This window comes from Elephantulus edwardii, unplaced genomic scaffold (assembly GCF_000299155.1).
Source record: "Elephantulus edwardii isolate Elephantulus edwardi_28Jun2011 unplaced genomic scaffold, EleEdw1.0 scaffold00152, whole genome shotgun sequence".
In the NCBI taxonomy this organism is placed as follows: Eukaryota; Metazoa; Chordata; class Mammalia; order Macroscelidea; family Macroscelididae; genus Elephantulus; species Elephantulus edwardii.
The window spans coordinates 5,606,332-5,627,936 of record NW_006399902.1 but is presented as its reverse complement, the minus strand read 5'-3'; the positions used below and the strand labels follow the sequence as shown (position 1 = coordinate 5,627,936).

At 44.5% G+C, this 21,605-nt stretch overlaps 1 protein-coding gene across 1 annotated transcript in view; it reads right to left on the bottom strand.

Moving 5' to 3' along the window:
• Positions 1 to 5,036: 5,036 nt before the first annotated feature.
• The window catches only part of LCK (lymphocyte-specific protein tyrosine kinase), a 41,097-nt gene continuing 24,528 nt past the window's right edge, over positions 5,037 to 21,605 (bottom strand). The window contains exons 2-13 of the mRNA XM_006894962.1: positions 14,352 to 14,461; positions 14,017 to 14,098; positions 13,759 to 13,849; positions 13,383 to 13,481; positions 13,133 to 13,236; positions 12,744 to 12,893; positions 12,282 to 12,434; positions 11,945 to 12,124; positions 9,579 to 9,655; positions 9,335 to 9,488; positions 9,119 to 9,250; positions 5,037 to 5,694 (exon numbers count right to left, since the gene is read on the bottom strand). Coding sequence (XP_006895024.1) covers positions 5,492 to 5,694; positions 9,119 to 9,250; positions 9,335 to 9,488; positions 9,579 to 9,655; positions 11,945 to 12,124; positions 12,282 to 12,434; positions 12,744 to 12,893; positions 13,133 to 13,236; positions 13,383 to 13,481; positions 13,759 to 13,849; positions 14,017 to 14,098; positions 14,352 to 14,456 — 1,530 coding nt within the window. The 5' untranslated portion in view covers positions 14,457 to 14,461 and the 3' untranslated portion in view covers positions 5,037 to 5,491. The remainder of the gene's footprint in view (positions 5,695 to 9,118; positions 9,251 to 9,334; positions 9,489 to 9,578; positions 9,656 to 11,944; positions 12,125 to 12,281; positions 12,435 to 12,743; positions 12,894 to 13,132; positions 13,237 to 13,382; positions 13,482 to 13,758; positions 13,850 to 14,016; positions 14,099 to 14,351; positions 14,462 to 21,605) is intronic.

Genomic DNA, 21,605 nt, shown 5'->3' with positions numbered 1-21,605 from the left:
GATTCATCCTGGGAAGGGTTAAACCAGGTGGCTCCTTAGAGGCAAGGATTCTGAGGCTTCGTCTAACATACTTTGGACATGTTGTGAGGAGAGACCAGTCCTTGGAGAAAGACATCATGCCTGGGAGGGTGGAGGGACAGCGCAGGAGGGGAAGGCCCTCTATGAGGTGGATTGACTCAGTGATTGGTTTAATTGGGATAGGAGTGTCAGAGACAGTGTGATGTGGCACAGGACAGAGCAGAGTTTAGGGCTTGTTGTACATAGGGTCGCTATGAGTCACAAGCGACTCGAAAGCACATAACAACAACAATCACAAGTCAGGAAATTAGGAGATGCATTGCCATTAGGGATCTTTCCAAACAATTGAGGAGTAGTGATGTCAGTTTGAAGACTAAGATGCATATGATTCGGACCATAGTCCTTCCGATTACTTGCTATGCATCTGAGAGCTGGACAAGGAATAAGGATGACAGAAGAAGAATTGACCCCTTTGAGCTTTGGTGTTGGAGAAGAGCACTGAACATTCCATGGATGACCAAGAGAATGAACAGATATGTCTTGGAGAGGGTGCAGCCTGAGTGCTCTTTGGAGGCAGAATGAGGAGGCTTTGCCTCACATACTTTGGGCATGTTGCTAGGAGGGGCTATTCGTTGGAGAGGGACATGATGCTAGGAAGGATGGAGAGTGGGTGAAGTAGAAGACTCTTTGCCATGTGGATTGACACAGTCAGTGACTGCCACAATGGGCTCTTGTGTGTCAAGAAGTGTGAGGATGGTCCAGGATAGAACAGCGTTCAGATCTTTTGTCCATAGGGTCTCTGTGAGTTGTACTTGACTTGACGGCCCCCAACAACAACAAGCATTATGAATAGAATCTTATTCATGGTCTTAATAAACAATAAGATACACTTTTGTACTTCTTTACTGTGTAAAGAGTGCTTGGAGACACGTGCTCTCTCTCTCTCGAACTGCATTTAAACCATAATTTACAATGGTAGCAGAAGATCCTTTTAATCCAGGCCTTTTAATAGAGCAAACTCTATTCCCAGGTCCATGTTGCTACTTTCTAGCTCATGTTAAATGGGTTCCTTAACCATTCATTCTGGACCTCTGTTTCACTTTTTGTAAAATTAGAAGGACAAAAATATAAAAAAATTATAAAGTTTACCAATTCTGAGGCTGCATAGTACCTGAAACAGCAGGAGAATAGGCTCGAATGAGATTACGGGAGTGACAGCCCTTTATGAACAGGGATCACAAACTCAGATGCCTGTTAGAACTCAGATGTTGGTTTTGTTCATTGCCATTGAATTGATTTCTAGTCACAGTGGCCTCATGTGACAGAGTGGCACTGTATTCTACTGAACAGAACTTTCTAGATGTTTACAGATGTTTCCAATATTTACAGAAGCAAATCACCTGATCTTTCTATAGCAAAGTGGCTGGGTGGGTTCAAATCTCCAGCCTTTCCATTAGCAACGAAGCATCTTGAACATTGTACCACCAGAAGCCAGGTCACTCAAAACTCATTGCCATCAAAAATTGAAACCAACTCACACCTTGCCCTCCAGCAGGTTTTTAGAGGCTGTGAGTCACTTGAGAATAGAGTTCTCATTTTTCTCCCATGAGCAGCTGGTGGATTCAAACCACCAAAAAAGTGCTCTGCCTTTGTGTTAGCACAACTCTCTACAGACTATTGCCACCAGAGCTGCTTAGAGGCCAAGTGGGTAATGCAAATTAGCGCATTTCTATTTTTTTTACTAAGCTTCTCTTTGTATATATGTATTTGTGTGTGTGTTTGTTTGTCTGTTTTTGAATTGACCGTCGAGTCGGAATAGCTGACCCTCCAGAGGGTTTTCAGAGGCAGTTAATCGCTCAGGAGGAGTTTGTCCATCCTTCTCCAGCAGAGCAGCTTGTGGCCTCAAACTGCCTGCCTTCGGGATTGCAGAGCAGCTTCTAGCCACTAGGCCACCAGAGCCTATTAAAATTCGACTACTTTTTTTTTTTATTCTGAAGCTTCGTCTGACATACTTTGGGCATGTTGCAAGGAGGGACTGGTCCTTGGAGAGGGACATCATATTTGAGAGAGCGGAGGGACGGCGCGGGAGAGGAAGACCCTCGATGAGATGGATTGGTTCTATGAGTGGAGTGGTGGGAATGAATGTGTTTGAGACTGCGAGGTTGGCACAGGATAGAACGGCGTTTAGGGCTCTTGTACATAAGGTCGCTACGAGTCTCAAACGACTCGATGGCACATAACAACAATCATGTTTTTATTTTTGTTTTATTATTTTTTTCCTGTGTGCCGTCAAATCGGATCTGACTGATACAGGAGGAGATTGCCCCTCCTTCTCCAGCAGAGCATCTGGTGGATTTGAACCCCATACCTCTGGGATTGCAGTGGAGCTTTTTGCCACTAGGCCAGCCACCAGAGCTCCCTCTAGACTACTTTTCATTTTCATAAAGAAATAGGCCTTTCCTCTCACTGCACTGTCTTCATGGGCTTTCATTTTCATGCTTTCTGTTTTTTTTCCCTTCCCCTTTTACTTGTTGTATACCATTGAGTGGGATCTGACTGGCACAGGAGGAGATTGCCCCTCCTTCTCCACAGAAGCAGCTGGTAGATTCTAACCATGAGCCTTCATAATTGCAGCACAACTCCTTGCCACTAGGCCACCAGAGCTCCCTTAATATTCTTACTTTCTAATAGAGATGTGTTAGAAGCAGGAATGGCATCCACTTCCTAAACAACATGCCTCCAGAAATTCTATGAACTTTGATAAATGTCAATAGTTGTAGAGGGGCTTCAGGCCTTTTGTTCATAGGGTCATTATGAGTCATACTAGACTCAAAGGCGGCAATAGAGATGTGATACCAAAAATCTTTGTTTACTTCATTGTCTTGAAGCAATAAGGAGGGAGAGATCATAGCCCACCCAAAAGGCCTAGCCACTACTCAGCCCCAGGAGTACATAGAGGCCAGAGTAGTCAAATCTTTCTTTCAAAAGCAGGTAGAAGTCTGTATAATAGCAATCTGGAAGAAGGGGTGTGTTGCTGGGTGGGCTGGAGGAGGCGGGGAAAGGGGGAAAGGGAATGTATAATCATGAAAAATAAATAAACAAAAATACAATAAAAAAGAAACACTATAAAAATAAAAATAGAAAGTTGAATAAAATGAAAGAAAGAATTCTGATGTGTTGTATAAAATCCAGTTTTATAAACTGGCTGCTGATGCAGTCTTTTTTTTTTTTTTAATTTTGTTTTGTAAATAAAATTTTATTTTAATTGTAGCTGATGCAGTCTTGCAGCAATAAAAGTTGTTCTTCTAAAAAGTGTTATTGCTGTTGAATTGATTCTGACCCCATGTGACAGAGTAGAACTGAAAATAGGGGATTTGTTTTGTTTTGGTTTTGTTGTTGTTTATCTCAAATTTTATAGGCTTAACATAAGCAGATTATCTGCAGAATGGCTGAGTGGCTATGGAATTAACAGTCTTCAGTTAGCAGTCACTCCTAACCACTGTATCTTCAGGGCTCCATTTTAAAATATAATTTAGAGCATGTCACAGAAAAATCCGTTGCCATAGAGTTTAGGCCAACTCATAGCATTCCTCCAGGTCCTTGGATCTAAATTCTTCTCTCTGGTCGCCATTACCTCTCAGAATCTGTCAGGCATGTGCTGGCCTCAGGCTATTGCCTTTCAATGGTGTTCCTTCCCAGTTCCAGGTGACTCACTCTCTCTGTACTTTTCCTCAAACATCACCTTCTCAATGAGACTTTTCCTGGACACTTTTTTAAAATACCAGACCTCCCTCCTAAACATGGCATCCCTTACCCATCTTGCCCTGCTCTAGCCCTCCTTACTTGGTAGCTTGCAGTGTAATTTAGTTCTTTATAATGTTTATCATTTCCTGCTTCCCTTAGACTGTAAGTTCACAAAGGCAGAGATTTGTGTGTGAGTCTTATTGACAAAGACAGAGATTTGTTTATGACTGTTATATCCTATGAATCGAGAATAGTTGTTATGTGCTGTTGAGTTGCCTGCAACTCATAGCGACCCTATGTACAGCAGCTCTGAAGCCTGCCCTGTCCTGAGCCAGTCTCACTGACCCCAACACATCAACCCCCATTGCCCCAGTTACTGTATTAATCCATTTTATCAGGGATCTTCCTCTTCTGTACTATCTCTCCACCCTTCTGAGCATGATGTCTTTCTCCAAGGATCAATCTCCTTTTTGGCCACATGCTTAAAGTATGTGAGACAGTGCTTCAAAATTCAGCACCACAGCTCAAAGGCAAGAAATAGTAGAAGTTCAATAAAATATTTGTTAAATGAATGAATGATTTTTTTTCAAACATCCTGAAGGTGAATCAAAATATATATCTGAAGCAAGACATAGTACTTGAATTGTTGTTTGTTGTTGTTATGTCCCATCGAGTCATAGATGACTCATAGTGACCCTATGAACGAAAGACTTGGACACTTGAATAACTTTCATAGTTTCTCCAAGTTCATAGAGTTTCCGGAGGCAAGCTACTTTGGAAGTGGACACCACTCTTGCTTCCAAACTTGTTTTAATCAGAGAGCTCCACCAAACACTGTCCACCATGGTCACCATTATCACATTTGGCATATCAGTGTCACAGTGTTTAGCAACCATGTCACAGCAACCATGAGTTACCTCTGTACAGCAAATGGACAGATCAGTTCTTGAATTACTAGCTATAAAAATAGTGCTACTACTCTTATCTAATGGGAAAGGGGAAAAACCCTGCAACACATCCATTCTGGAGGAGATTCTAGGTGAGAGTCGAATTGAATTCTTTGGGGTAAAGATGGTAAGTATTTGCCCATTTGAAGGGGTTGGCTGCTGTTATATGGCAGCATGCAGGGACTTCTCTTTGGTTCCCAGAATCCCTAAGGCTGGAAAAAGTTCAGCTATTCCCTCATGCTGTTATCATCAATTCCATTTCCATCTTCTGAACCCCTTACTCTCAACACCAAAGATGAGCAGATGGGAATCAGGAGCAGAGAGATGACAACACTTATCCACAAACATTTATTGAGCTCCTGATTTGTGCTAGGCACCAAAGAGGAGCACAAAGATGTATTAGACAAGGTTCCAACCTTCTAGGAGTTTCTTGACTACCTGGGGAAAGAAAGAGAGTGAAGCCAGAAGCTGGTGTCTATCACAAGCCCAAGTCTGCTCTCTCATGGTCTCAGAAAGTAGGAGAGTCCAGAAAGGGGCACCTGAGGCAGGTATCCAAGACATAGGTGCACAGGCTCCTCATATAGAAGACACACATGAGGAACCCACACAAGTAGAGGAGAGATGCACTAAACTAGATGTGTGTTACATGTGGACAGAATCATGTGCAGAGTCCTTGTGTGCGTAGGCCATATTAGTGGAGCACTGGAACTCTCTCTCCCCAAGCTGAGAGATGTAGGTGGCGAGTGAGGGGAGTGCTCCAGGCCCCAAGGCCACTTGGCCCCTCAAGGTTGGGGCTGGTACTGGCCCTCTGTGGCTGTGAAGAAGTCCTCCAGCACACTTCGCAGGTAGTCAAAGGTGGGCCGATCCTCTGGGTGCTCTTTCCAGCACAGCATCATGAGGTTGTACAGCTCCTCAGGACAGTTGTCAGGTCGCACCATGCGGTAGCCTCGCTCCAAGTTCTGAATCACCTCAGGATTTGTCATCCCTAGGAGTTGACAGGAGAAAGGAAATCAGGGCTCCAGGCTTTGAAGATTCATAGGCAGAGATGACAGCCAGGCTATTTAATAATTGGTGTGAGCACCAATCCAGAATGTGGACTGCCTAAGAGTTTACACATTCACTAACACATGTTAGCTATATGACTTTGGGCAAGCCAGCTCACCCCTTTGAACTTCAGTTTCCACATGAGGAAAATGGAGTAAAGAGTGGCGCCTAGTTCACTAGGTTCTTATGAGGATTGAATGAGAACAAGCATTTAATGCACTAAGTATAGGCTGTTGCTGCTATTTGCTGTCAAATTAGAACCAATTTATAGATGACTCTCTGATGAGTTTTTAGAGACAGTTAATCGCGCAGGAGGAGATTGCCCATCCTTCTCCCGCCAAGTATAGGTAGCTGTGATTATTATTATTATGTGCTGGGAAAGGATAGGGTGGTCAGGTTTCTGGGCAGGAAAGTGCCCACAGCCAGGGCAGTGGTAAGTTTCTCCAGCTTTGAGAACAGGCATATGAAATTCTGTATCAAAAAGCCAGATAGATCCTGGGTTCCAACAAAGCAGACTTTGTACAGGGCAGAAAAGGTTCACCAGGCCCCTCCTTTACCCAGGTCATTCACTGGACCACTTTCCTCCCTTTGTGTTGGTCCTGGCCCCTCTAGCAGGCTTCGGCACACAGACCCCAAGAGGACTGAATGATCACAGCAAAAACACAGTCTCCTCCCCTAAATCGCTCACTTGGTCTCTGATTTCGTCTGCAGTCTGAAAGGAGACTGTGATGGGCAGTTGGCAAAAAGACAAGATCTTTCTAGGGTCCTGGCAAAATAGTTTGCTCCTATAAATCTTGGAACTAGAACCTGGTCAACAAAGACCCCTCCTTTTCTGGCTTCTGGTTCCCTGACATTTTAGAGTCAGGATACCGGAGGAGAGAGGCCAGGGAACCAAACACCTTTGGCCAGCTTCAAGGTGGCAAATCCAGCCCAAATATAACCCACAGACCTACTTTGGTTTGGCTCATGTAGCATTTTTAAACTATTTGAATCAATTGCCAGTATTTAGAAACGGGTAGGTTTTTCTAAAACTCTGAGTTTTGGCTTCCCCTGAATATAAGTCTGTATCTTGAGACCCTCCTCCCCCATGCCTTAATAGCAACCATCTGCTGGAGCAGATGCAAGTTCACCAAGGTCACCATTGCTTTCCTTTGTCTCTCCAACCTTAAAGCCACTTGTCAGTTGCTATTTATCATCATGCTTTCACTGCCTTTTTTCTTCCAAGACAGAAATTCTCCAAGGGTTAGCCTCTGTGGTGTGGTGGAGGAGCAGGAAAGGCCCTTGGCAGGACGACTGAGTGTAGCTACATACTCAGTGCTGCACCTGGAGCCTGTGACTGGGCAAATCCAGGCATCTGAGTCTAAGATGCCCTTGCCCTCCGAGGAAGAAACCTTTGCTCATTGCTCTGAAGGTGGTAGAAGTATCTGCACATTTGGCCACTATGCTCTGTAATCTCTTTACCATTGTCCTTGTTTCCTTTCCTTAGGGAGCTCTGCTAAACTGCCTAGATTTCCAGCTCTGATGGTTTGAAACCAGCAACTCTGTAGGAGAAAAATGGACAATCTCCTCCTGTGCAATTTACAGCCTTCAAAATCCAATGGAGGGTTAAAAATGAGCTATTCTTTCCTGATATTTTCCTGGCAAGTTCTTGGTGTTTTGGTTTGTTTGTTTGTTTATTGTTTTTTAAAGTCCTATGTCTTGGGCTGGATTATGGGGGAAAGGGAGAGATAATGGGAGTGGCAAGTGAGAATTATTTGTTTACAAGTCTCCTCTCTTTTTAAAGAACTTTGGTAATGCAGTGGTTAAGCACCCAGAAACTAATCAAAAGGTTAGCAGTTCAAACCCACCAGCCACTCCATGGGAGAAGGGTGCAGCAACCTGCTTCTGTGTTCCTCAAAGCTTGAGAACCTTATTCGGTCATTAAACTCTGTGCCACAGGGTCATTATGTGTTGGAATCAACTCAGTGGCAATGTTTGTTTGCTTGTTCCTCCCTCTCTGGAAGGAAAGCTTCAGAGGGAAGTGAAGTGGGTGTGCAGAGAACCCACTATGAGTCATAAATTCCTAGAAGATGGAAATGCCAGTGGTTGCTAACTATAAGGCTTGGAGGTCGAGTCCAATCAGTGATCCTGGGAGGAAAGTTCTGGTGGTCTACTAAAAAACTAGTCACTGAAGATTGCATGAAGTCTAGTCCCATGTTCCATGCAGACATATATGGTATCTCCATGAATTGAAGTTCACTCAACAGCTACTGGTTTGGTACAATGAGTCAGGCTCTTTCACCAATGTTATTGCTGTTTGGGTTTTTTTTTTTTGTTTTTTGGGTTTTTTTTAATTTTATTTTATTATTTTTTGTGCATGTACCATCAAATCAGATCTGATAGGTACAGGAGGAGATTGTACCTCCTTCTCTGGCAGAGCATCTGGTGGATTCAGTGTACCTTTGGGATTGCAGTACAACTTCTTGCCACTAGGCCACCAGAGCTCCCCTGTTACTTCTGTACTTCTGTTTTTTTAGGTGCCATCAAGTCTATGATTCATAGTGACCTGTGAACAACAGATCTGAACCTTGTCCTTTCCTGCACTATCTTCACTGCGGAAGCCCGTTGTTACAGTCACTGTTTCAATTGTCCTGTTGAAGGTCTTCCTCTTTTTCCCTGACCCTTCACCATTCCCAGCATGACGTTTTTTTCTCAAAGACTGGTCTCTTCTGACAATATGCCCAAAGTAGGTGAGATGAAGTTTCTAAGGAGCACTCTGGCTGTATTTAGTTTCTCTTTTTCCATATGAGAACATGAGCCTTAAAGAGGAGAAACGACTTATACAAAGTCATACAATAACAATTAAATAAGAAAACCTATAATAATAAATATAAAAATAACAATTATTATTAATAACAATAATAAAACCTAACACTCCTGAGTTCTTGCTGTGGACCAGGCGCTGCTTTAACCTCACTGAGATTTCAGAGCAACTATGCAGTTATACCTCACAGTGATGCTGTTGAGAACACATGTAAAGTGTTTAGAACAATAGGCAACTTACAGTAGAAGAGAAGGAAGTATAAGTTTAAAGGTAAACAGAAAGTTACCATGTATGGCAGGTTGGGTAATAAAAAAAGAGATTTCCTATCTCCCAGGCCAGATCTACTACAATACCAGCCTGCTTATTAGAACAAAAGAAAAGAGTTGCAATTATTAGAGAAAAGATCCAGATCTCTGGGAGATGTGGCATCTTGTTGAGGACACTGGAGTGACAATACTCCAAGGATGAAAAACAGAAGGTTTCAGGCACTAAGCCTTCAAAGAGTGAGCGGAAGGAGGTACCTTACCCACCATCCCTTTCAGTTCCTGCCCTTGGTGCTGACCTGGGTAAGGAATACGGCCATGGGTGACAATCTCTGTTAGCAGAATCCCAAAAGACCACACATCTGATTTGATGGTAAATGTTCCATAGTTAATGGCTTCTGGTGCTGTCCACTTAATGGGAAATTTGGCCCCTGTGGAGAGACAGAGTGAAGTCATCTAAGTCTACTTGATCAGAAACTAGCAGGCCCCAGAACTCTCTCAGACTCCATACCTACCCTCCCTGGCTGTGTACTCATTGTCCTCGATGAGGCGTGCCAGGCCAAAGTCTGCAATCTTACAGCTCAGGGTGTCAGACACCAGAATGTTGGCTGCCCGCAGGTCACGGTGGATATAATTCCGCTCTTCAATAAATGCCATGCCTTCAGCGATCTGCAGGCCAGGTACAGGTCAGCAGTCCTAGGCCAGACATCCTTGTCCAGTGGCCAGTGCCCATGCCCAGTCCTTCCCTAGTCCCCTTACCTGGGCTGCCATGTCCAGGAGTTTATTAATAGTCAACTTGATGCCTATGGCGGTCTTGAGGAAATCCACCAGGCTTCCTGTGGACAGAAGCGTGAACAGTGAGCACAGGAAGGTGTGGTGTGCTAAAACCTCCCTATGGCACAAGCTTTGTCTTCTAATGTCCATTCATAAAGTTATGGCTTCCCATGACAGCAGAAGCCTTGTTTGCTCAAACAGTGTCCAGCCCAAAGTAAGCAACAATAAATGCGATCTGAAGGTATTGAATGGAGTATGGAAAGAAGTGCCCAGGGCCTGAGAAGCATCTCTACTTGTAGAGGGAAGCTGGAAGAAAAACATGATAAAAGTTGCTAGAATGAATCTAGGGATCACTGGTACTTCCCGAGAGATTAAAACCCCAAATGAGGATGACAGCATATCTGAGTGTCCCCACCATGAGACTAAATTAGTCACCAGAAGTTAAAGTCTCATCTACAGGCTGCACTATGTGGCTATATACTACGTGGATATATATTGTCCTTTCTTGATTATGTCTAAGGCACATATTGCTGACCATACTACTTACTTCCACCGAGGCTCACAATCTCTCTCAACCCAGCTGCTGAAGTAACTAATAACAAGTCAGAGTTGGCACATATATAATACAATCTATTTGCCATGTGCAGAATTTATTAGACAATTAGCTTATACTTCTTCCTGAAAGAGGGACAGATCTTATACTCCTGAAGACTCAGAACCAGATAAGAATGGCAATAAACATCTTATTCAGTTAATATATGACAAGTGGACTGGGGTAGGGGAAGGGAGGAAAATGTACAACAGTGAATGAATGAAAATCCAACCTTTCCATAAACCTTTGTTAAAATCACAATAAAAAATTTACAAAAAGGAAAATAAGGTCCACTTTTCATTAAATTAGATTATGTATGCAAATACTTGACTCATGATAAATAAGTAAATGTTTGGGAAAAGCTGCAAAGTGATAGGAGCTATAAGCCAAATTTTAATGCAAAAAAATATGACAGGAACTGTTCTTCTAACTGTTCTATATGCTTAAGTCTTTTATCCTCACAAAGACCCTATGAGGAAGTTATTATTGCATTATTATCAGCATTTTAGAGATGAGGAAATCAAGGCAAAGAGAAGCTATATGAGTAGTCGAAGACCACACAAACATGAAGACAGGAGTCTAATCCAGGCAGTCAGACTCCTGAGCCCTTGATGACTACTGTTTATTGCTTCTTCTGGTTGAGCCCATTTAGATTTTCTGCTGTCATATAGGGGCATGCACACATGGGTCACCGTGAGTCAGAATCACTTTGATAGTAACTATCAACAGCAACAGCATAATTGAGGAAACGGAAAGCCAGCCAGGGAAGGTATAGGAACTTGGTCTGGCTCATAGAGCAAATCAGTGTCAGAGTGGAGGTTAAAACCACAATCTTTGCTTTCCAGGGTTCTGTTTAATGGCACAGCACCTCCTCTCTGTATTGTCTATCCCAACTCATAGCAAGTCTATAGGACAGAGTAGAACTGCTCCGTAGGGTTTCCAAGACTATCTGCAAATCTTTACAGAAGGACACTGCCACAGCTTTCTCCTAAGGAGTTGCTGCTGGCTTTGAACTTCCCAGTTAGCTTTTTAGTTAGCAGCTGAGTGCTTACCCACTGTGACACCAGGGATTCTTCCCCATAAAAATCCAAAACTCAACTCATTGCTGTCAGGAGGAACTCACCCAAAGCTAATTCAGCATTTTCAGAGGCCGTAAGTCTCATGGGAGATTACTCATCCTCCTATGGTGCCACTGGTGGAGCTGAAGCTCCAGCAGCACAACTCCCTGCATACCACATATACCACTAGAACTCCCTTGATAACCTAGGAAACCCTATACAGAAGTTCAACTACAGGGTCGCTATGACTTCTAGTTGACTCCACAGCAATGCATAAGGGCTGAGCTGCCCTCCCAAGGCTCAGTGAGGACATGAAAAATCAAAGTCATGGCCGTCAAGTTCCGAGGCTGTAAATGGTGCAGAAGGAGATTGCTTCTTTCTCCCACTGAGTAGCTTCTGGATTCAAAGCCCTAGAGAGGGAGAGGTGTAGCCTTTGAGTTAACAGCTCAATTCCCTCTGGACTAGGTCACCAGAACTGGGAGAAATGAAGCTAGAGATCTCATTTCCTGAGATCAAAGTAGAGTTTTGAAGTAGGCAAGTGATGAATGTTCTTCAGAATTTGCTGCAGTTGGCTACCCTCCAAATAACAACAGCCTCTTCTCTTCCTTGAAGTGGGTCTTCAGCAGCCAGAAATATTCATCGCTTTGTGTTGAGGCAGAGAGAAAGGATGGGGTCAGGAGTCGTCCCCTGGGAGAGCTCACCGTTCTCCATGTATTCCGTGATGATGTAGATGGGCTCCTGGGTGACCACAGCGTACAGCCGGACCAGCCGCTGGTGTTGCAGCTGCTTCATGAGATTGGCCTCTGCCAGGAAGGCGTCGGGAGACATGCTGCCCTGCTTCAGGCTCTTCACAGCCACTTTGGTGTGTCCATTGTAGTATCCTGAGGGAGGAGTTGAGAGAGTCACCCGCAGCCCATGTACCTCGAGAATCAGACAGTTGCGCCTGGAACAGGGCACTGCCTGGGACTCTCATGGCCACTTTTTCTATGGACACCTCCCCTCTCCCGCTTCCCTGCAGTCCTGGAGGGTCGTACTCACCCATCCACACCTCCCCGAATTGACCTGCCCCCAGCCGCTCCACCAGCTTCAGCGTCTCCCTGGGAACCTCCCACTCATCCTCCCACCACGGCTTCTGCGGCTTCTGGGTCTGGCAGGGGCGACTCAACCGCGTGCACAACCCGTCCGAATTGTCTGTGGACCAGAGGAGAGGCACAAGGGCTGTCAACATAGCACCTCCTTGGTTCCCCCCCTCAGCTCGGACCTCACCCGGAACCTGGAGTCGGAGAAATGGACTGACAGGGAGGTGTGGGCTGTCAGCAGACCACCTAGGGTTGTAGAGGGACCCCCCTCCCACCTTGGGCATGGGGGTGGAAGTGGTGAAGGAGTGAACAGAGACTTGGGAGGAAGATAATCCTGAAAGAAATTGAGATGAGAGAAAAGCTAATAGAGCACATAAGAAAGGGCCTGGAAGCATGTCTCAGGGAGTCTGGTGGGGCTCACTGGTGTAATGGCGGACCAGTTCATGCAGGCCAGGGAAAGTGATGCGAGGGGAGATGTAGAAGCCGCCGTTGTCCAGGTTACGGATCTTATAATGCTTCACCACCTCTCCCTGGTTCTGGTCAAAGTCCCGGACAGACAGTGAAAACGATCCTGAATAAGTGAGTGGATGATATGAATAAACGTGCACACTAACGAAGGCAAAAGAAGGATCCTTAGAGCCACATCTGCTGCCCCGCCTTTCTGCTCTTGCTCACTTAATAGATCTAGTCCCTGCAACCCGCCCACCGCTTGGGTCCTGCCCACGGAGGGCGGGCCCGATTAGGCCCCGCCCGGGCCCGCCCAAGCCCCGCCCCGGCCCCGCCCCAGCGTGTTCCCGCCCTGCCGCTCACCCGCGGTGCTCTCGCTTTCTCGGATCAGGAAGGAGCCGTGTGTGTTCCCCGGCGCCAGCAGCTGTCGCTCAGCGTCCTTGCGGCTCAGATTCTTGAAGAACCAGCTGGGCAGGGCAGAAGCGACAGCGTTGCCTGTTGGTCCATTCTTCTTCCGTCCGCTTCAAGCGTTCGCCGCCACCCCCAGGACTCCTCCCCTGCCCTTAAAGCCTCTAGAAATTCCCAACTCTTCCCACCAGGAGTCCCTACTCACGGTTCGGGCTCTAGGCTGTTTGCTTTGGCCACAAAGTTAAAGGGAATGTAGCCTTCCTGGCCTGTGGTCAGAGATTGCGCCTTCCACCACTCACCATTCCTGCAAATACATCCGGGGTTAGCGTGGGTCTGCTTAGTCCTCGACCGAGCCAGAGACCCTCCCTTTGAGTTCCCAGTTCCACCAGGTCTTTGCCCTCTTCCCCTTCAGCTCAGCACTCGCGTTTGTTGCAAGAACGCCTGCCCCAATCCAGTCAAACTCCTAGGATGAGAGTGGAAATACCAGGTAATTTCCCTTCGGGAATGGAGGTCTGAGCCAATGAACCCCTCCCTCAGATCCAGACCGGATAAGGGTGAATGGGGTGGAGAGAGCACTCAACTGCTCCAAGATGCGAAGCTGTTCGCCCTTCTCGAAGCCCAGGTCTCCGTCGTGAGAGGGCTCATAGCTGTGCAGGGCAATAACCAAATTATCTGCAAAGATAGGGGGTCGTCAGGGAGAAGGCGCCTGGGGCAGCCTGGGAGTATGGAGGTCTGGAATTCAAGGACAGGAAATAGGACTGCGGGCAGGAAGGGTGGAGGAAATGGAGGCAACCAGTCAAAGACATTGATAGGGCTCTTCAATCTCTGGTTGAGGTCACCTTGCAGTGGTGAGGCTGGAGGGATGGAGCCCTCATAGGTAACCAGTGGGTCCCGCACCTCAGAGCCATTCCGAATGGATAACTGTGGGAGATGAAGGTGAGGTTAGAGAGCAGGAGGCTGGGTCTTACTACTACTAGCCAACTACTTGATCAACTCCCTACTGCTTTATCATGGGAGAGTGCCCTCCCCTTTCTGGGCCTCAGTTTTGGTACACCAGAGAAGTCAATTTTGTTATTTCCAAGGTGTATAGTGGTAGTCCATATTTTCCCCTGAGTGACCCAGGGTCCTACACTCCACCCAGTTCCCTCACTAAATCCCTTGTCTGGCCACTTACCGTGGCTTTCCCATCCAGTGGAACTATGGGATAGTGGCAGTTTTCGCACACATCAATATTTTCCATCCAGTCATCTTCAGGGTTTGAGCTGCAGCTACAGCCCATGGTCCCTAGAGCAATGGAAAAAGAACTGAAAATACTTCCCACTCCCACTTCACAAGATCTGCACCTCTACTATCAGACATCCTAGGTCTCTAACCAGGGAATTCTGGTGGTCTAGTGGATAAGGATCCTGGAGAGGGTGAAACCAGGTTGCTTCTTTGAGGTAAGGATTTTAAAACTCCATCTCACATACTTTGGGCATGTTGCCAGGAGGAAACCAGTCCTTGGAGAAGGACATCATGCTTGGAGGACATTATGCTTGGTGGACAGACAATGCAGGAGAGGAAGACCCTAAATGATATGGAATGACGCAGTGGCTGTGGCAATGGGGGCAGGTGTATCAGAGACAATGAAATTGGCTCAGGATAGAGCAGGGCTCAGAGCCATTGTTCATAGGGTTGCTATGGGTCATAGTTGACTTGGCAGCAAATAACAATAATAGTGGATAAGGGGTTGTGCTGCCAACCCAAAGAAAAGTTGTTTAAATCTACCAAATACTCTGAGAAAAATAGATGGGCACTTTCCTCCTGTGCAATTTATAGCCTTTGGAAACCCACTGAAGGATAAGTTATGGATCAGCTTCAACTTGATGGCACATAAAAATGGAGCCTTAACCTGGAAATACAAAAGTGACTGAAGTGCCCACCATCCCCCATTCACCAGCCACAGAAAATTAAAAAAATGGTGGATTCTAAGAGGCAGTTATTAGAATAAAACAAGAGGATACTGCATGGTTTAAAATCAGGAGAAATACAATGTATTTGTTTATTTGTGCTTTATTGACTATGCAAAGGTATTTAACTGTGTGAATCTTAACAAGTTGTGGCTGACATTGAGAAGAATGGCAATCCCAAAGCACTTAATTGTGCTTATGCAGCACCTATACCTGGGTGAGAGGCTGTTGTGTGAACAGATCAGGGGAGCACTGCATGGTTTAAAACTGAGAAGGGACTGCATCAGGGTTATATTCTCTCTCCGAACCTATTCAGTCTGTATGCTGAGCAAATTATTTGAGAAGCTGGATTCTATGATGCGAAGTATGACATCAGGATTGGAGGGAGACTCATCAATAACCTGTGTTATGCAAATGATACAACCTTACTTGCTAAAAGTGAGGAGGATTTGAAGCACTTACTGCAGATCAAGGAATGCAGCCTTCAGTGTGGATTTCACCTCAATGTCAAGAAAGCAAAGATTGTTACCACTGGACTGATAGCCAGCTTCATGATGGATGGAAAGAAGATTGAAGCTGTCAACAGCTTCATCTTGCTTGGATCCACAATTAACGCCCTTGGTAGCAGCAGTTAGGAAATAAGAAGACACATTACATTGGGAAAATCTGCAGATAAGGACTTCTGCAAATTATTGAGGAGTAATGATGTCAGTTTGAGGACTAAGGCGTGTCTAATTCAGGCCATGGTCTTTTCTGATCACTTGCTATGCATCTGAGAGCTGGACAATGAATAAGGATGACAGAAGAAGAATTGAACATCCCATGGACAGCCAAAAGAACAAACAGATATGTCTTAGAGAGGTTGCAGCTGGAGGCAAGAATGATGAAGGTTGGCCTCATATACCTAGGGCATGTTACTAGGAGGTGCTATTCTTTGGAAAGGGACATGATGCTGGGAAGAGTAGAGAGGTGGCAAAGAAGAGGAATACCCTCAACTAGGTGGATTGACCCAGTGACTGCCACAGTGGGCTTTGTGGGTCAAGAGGTGTAAGGATGGCACGGGATAGAACAGGGTTCATAGGGTCACTATGAGTCATACTCAACTTGTCAGCACCTAACAACAACAACATTCAATATATATGCTGAGCAAATAATTTGAGAAGCTAGCTTATATGAAGAGAATGTGGCATCAAGATTAGAGGAAGACTCGTTAATGATCTACAATGCAGGGGATACAACCTTATATCATGGATTTAAAACCTTGTAAACAGATCTAAAGCACTTACTGATAGAGATCAAAGACTACACATTCTTTAGTATGGATTATATCTCAACATAAAACAAAAAATCTCACAAATGGACTAATAAGCAACATTAATAAACATAAATTAATAAAAGATTGAAGTTGTTATCCCAGAGGTATGCAGTTCAAATCCACCAGGTGCTCTGCTGGAGAAGGAGGGGGCAATCTCCTCCTGTACCAGTCAGATCTGATTTGACGGTACACGTAAAAATAATACAATAAAAAGTAAAAAAAAAAAAGTGAAGTTGTTAATGATTTCATCTTACTTGGATCCACAATGAACATTTGTGAGAGCAACAATAAAGAAATTAGAAAAGTATTTCATTAGACAAATCTGCTCTTCAAGACCTTCTTCAAAGTGCTCGAGAGCAAGGGTATCAGTTCAAAGACCAAGGTGTGCCTGATGCAAGCCATGGTATTTTAAACCATGACATATTTACATATGAACATTGGACAATGATTAAGAAAGACTAAAAAAGAACTGATGCCTTTGAATTGTAATGTTGTCAAAGAAAATTGAATAGCTTATAGAATACCCAAAGAACAAACAAGCCTGTCTTGGGAGAAGAACAGCCAGATTACTGCTTAGAGGCAATGATGGTAAGACTTTGTCTCACATGCTATGGGCATGTTATCAGGAAGGGCCAGTAATTGGAGATATCTTGCTTGGAAAACTGGAATGTCAGCACAAAAAAGGAAGAATCGCAGAGACAGATCAACAGTGACTGCACCAATGAATTTGACTGACAGGGGCTGCACCAATGAGTTTGGTTGACAGTAACCGCACCAATGGGTTTAACTCAGCAGAGGTTGAGAGGATGATACAGGATCTGGCAGGGTTTTGTTCTATTGGACAGTCAACTGGGTCAGCTGTGAGGCACCTAACAACTTTTTTTTTTTAACTTAACAACTCTTGATTGCCTTTCCCTCCATGCCCTGGGGACATGAAAGCACATAAGGGCCTTAGAGCTGATTTAGTGGGTAAGGAGTTGCACGGCTACCCTAAGATGGTGCCTTTCTGGCGGTTTGAACCCACCAGCGACTCCATGGGAGAAAGATGGGCAATCTCCTGTGATTTCACAGCCTCAGAGAAGTCCACGGACGGGTTAGCTATGAGTGGGTTCCCACTCCACAGCAATGAACTTGAGAGTTTTTTTAAGGTCTTTAGGCCCCACCATCCCACCTGGGATGGGCAAACCGCCACAGGCACCTTTGTAAGTCTAGTTGCCCACTTCCTGCTTCCCCCCTCTTCCTACTCTCTCTGCCAGTTCTCTATGTTGGGGACTCCCTCACAGAGGACACATACCCCCAAGCCCCAGGGGAGACCTTAGTTTTTATCAGATCCTTCCCTACAGAGAGGTATGTATGCCTCCTCTCCTAATTACAGTCCCTCTCCAGCCTAGGAAACTGAGCAGGAGACACTGGCCCCAAAGGTCAGTCATTAGTCCTTCCCCATCCCCCCAAATCCCCTTCAAAGGGTTTCTTGCAACAGAATCTGACTTCTCCAGCATAAAACTTTCAGTGGTCCTGTGGGCCATACCTTTTTTGTTTGTTTAGCAATGCAACCTTTTTGTCAGATGTCATCAGGCAGAACTCTGTAAATAAAGTAGGTAAAAGAGGAATTGTTCAGCCTGAAGCCTAATGGGGCCTCACTGAGAAAAACTTCCAGAAGTCCTGGTGTCCATTCTTCTCTAGGGCTGTTCCTTAGGACTGTTTGGGAAACACTGTTCCTCAGGTCCAGTCTAACTTACCATGATACACAGGACCATTTACTATCAAGGCCAATCTACCTCTCAGGCTCTTCTGGTATGTACACACACAAACATCCAGACACACACTCCTGAATCCCACGTCTGAGCCACTTTTGCCTTTTTAAGTACTTCATGTTATTTTTTTACCCTCTGACTGCACATGTGGTTCTTTCTACCAGGGAAATGCTTTGTTGTTGTTCATTTTCTGACACTTAACCAGATCTTCAAAGCTTCCCAATACTCCTTCCTTCCTTTTCACCTCTGAATGAGGTTGCTCTGGTGGCCTAGTAGTCAGGAGCTGTGTAACCAATCCAGAGGCACACAGTTGGTTCAAATCCACCAAAGAGAAATGGATAATCTCCTTCTGTGTGATTTATCACCTCTGCAGACCCAATGGAAGGTCAGCTAGCAGTCAGTTCCCACTCGATGATACTTAACACCACCTTTGGATGAGCAACATTCTACTCAGGCCACAACCATCATTATGCCCAATAATCACTGACTGCCATGACTATTGATTTATGTGCCAGTAGCACTACCCCTCACCAACTCCCAGAACAGAAACTGTGCTTTTCCTGCATGCCCCCAGCCTTCAGAACCAGTGGTTGTTAAAAAGTGTTGAGTTGTATGTTGCTGTTGCTATGTGCCATTGAGTCATCTGTGATCCATAGTGACCCTATGTACAACAGCTCTGAACCTTGCCCTGTTCTGGGCCAGTCTCATTGACTTTGACACACCTAATCCCATCACTCCAATTATGGTATCAACCCATCTTATCCAGGGCCTTCTTTCCTGCACTTCCATCCTTCCAAGCATGATGTTCAATACTCTTCTCCAGCAACACAACTCAAAGGCATTAATAATTCTTCTGCTATCTTTAGTCATTGTCCAGCTCTCTGATACATAGAAATAAGGAGCATAAATTCTTTCTCTTGCAGAAAGCTTAAAATCAGTCAGATCTAACCTCTGATTTTAGGTATATAAACTAAACCAAAGCCATCCTGGGATTAGATGGGGATGGAGAACAAATAGAAGTTTCTGGTCAGAACACATCAGAGCATAGGCCCTAGAGTCAGAGATTTATTTTTTTTATTGCTGCTTATCTATTCAGTTAACTTCCAGCAGGTTTTCAAAGGCTGTAAATCCCATGTGAGAAGATTGTCCATCTTTCTCCTACAGAGCAGCTGATGGGTTTGAACTAAATGTCTTGGATTAGATGTGTAATTCCTTACCACTAGGCCACCAAAGCTCAGGCTGAGATACCATGTCTAACTCCCAAATCACCTCCCAAAATAGTTCTTTCAAAGCCTCCTTTTTTCTTTTCTGTCAAGTAAGTATCATCAATCCTTTCTTATAAGTTTGCATTAATGTTAGTTTACTCAACAAGAGTTCAGAACGGTCTCCCAGGTGAAAAATCACATAGGATTTACATATGTCATAAATCATACAGGGGGAGAGTGCCCATCTTTTTTTCTGCAGAGTTCCTGGTTGGATCAAACTTCCACTGGCCTAATCCATAGGGACTTATAATGCTAACCCAAAGGCAGGAACTCTGTCTGGCAGTTCAAATCCACCCACAGCTCTGTGGGAGAAAGATGGGCAATCTCCTCCTGTAGGACTTACATCCCTGGAGACCCAATAGAGGGTCTTCTATGAGTCAGCTCTGACTTGACAGCAATGAATAAGTTAAAGAAATAGAATTATTACCACAAGATAAAGGTCAAAAACCCGATTGAAAAATGGGCACAGGATATGAACAGACACTTTACCAAAGAAGATATCAAGTGGCAAACAAACATATGAAGAAATGTTCAAAATCCCTAGCTCTAAGAGAGATGCAAATCAAAACAACTATGAGCTATCATCTCACTCCAGTCAGAATAGCCAAATTTAACAGAACAGCAAACATCAAATGCTGGTGAGATTGTGGAGAAACTGGAACCCTTATTAACTGTTGGTGGGAGTGTAAAATGGGGCAACCACTATGGAAGGCTGTATGGCACTTTTTCAAAAAGTTGCAAATAGAAATACCATTTGACCCAGCAATTCCACTATTGGGAATTTACTCTAAAGAAACCATAACTCTCACCCAAGCAGATATATGCACACCCATATTTATTGTGACTTTGTTTGCAATAGCAAAGAGCTGGAAACAACCCAAGTGCCCAACAACAGACGAATGGATAGAGAAGCTCTGGTATAATCACACAATGGAATACTATGCAGCATTGAAAAACAAGGAAGTCATGAAATAGTATGCAAAATGGATGACCCTGGAGGACATTATGCTGAGTGAAATAGCTTAGTCACAAAAGGACAAATATTGCATAGGGCCACTGTTGTAAAATGGGACTGATATAGGCAGTTGAGGGAAGGCAGAGAAGGAGTGAAGGAATGATATATACTGCATTGAAAGATATGAGGGTAGAACTGTTTAAAAGGGATATATGATTGGGTATTACGGTCATGACAGGAGTCCAGAATGAAGGCTGCACAGTGGAGTGGACTTGGGGGAAGGGATTGTATAACAATGAAAGAGTTTTACTTTTTAAGGAGAAGAATGAATTGGGGAGGAGGGCGTGGGCAGGGAGAAAAGTACAACAATGAATGACTGGAAACCCTAAGTCTCTGTAAACTTTCATTAAAATTAACAATTAAAAAAAATCAACCACTAAAAAAAATAGAAGTAGAATTATTATCGACCAAATGCAAAATGATGTGATATTTTAAGCCAAATCAAGAGACTTGGGATATTTGAGATGTGCGGCTGGACAGATTCCCCCATTTGTGGCTACCTATGACCTTCTGTTCTTCAGTTCTTTGAGCTTAAGAAATGCTGAGCGAGTTCGGCCCTTTTGATTTTCTGACTCTAGTTCCTCGCACATTTCCTTGTAGTATTTTGCTTTGTCATTCCGAGCAGCCTTTTGGAATCTTCTGTTCAGCTCTTTAGTATCTTGAATTCTTCCTTGTGCTTTGGCTTCTCTACGCTCCAGTGCAATCTTCAGAGTTTCTTCTGACATCCATTTTGGTCTTTTCTTCCTCTTCTGTCTTTGTAATGACCGTTTACACTCTTCCTGAATGATATCTTTGACATCCTCCCACAACTCATCTGGTCTTCGCTCATTAGTGTTCAAGGCCTCAAACCTGTTCCTGAGATGATTCTTAAATTCAGGTGGTATGAAATCAAAGTCATAACAAACTGTGGCTGACTCTGAGAAGAATGGGAATCCCAGAACATTTAATTGTGCTAATACGAAACCTATACTTGGACCAAGAGGCAGTAGTCAGAACAGAGCAGGGTAACACTGCATGGTTCAAAATAGGGAAGGGTGTACGCCAGGGATGCATCCTGTCTCCATACCTTTTCAACATGTATGCAGAGCAGATTATCCGAGAGGCTGGGCTCTATGAGGAGAATTGTGGCA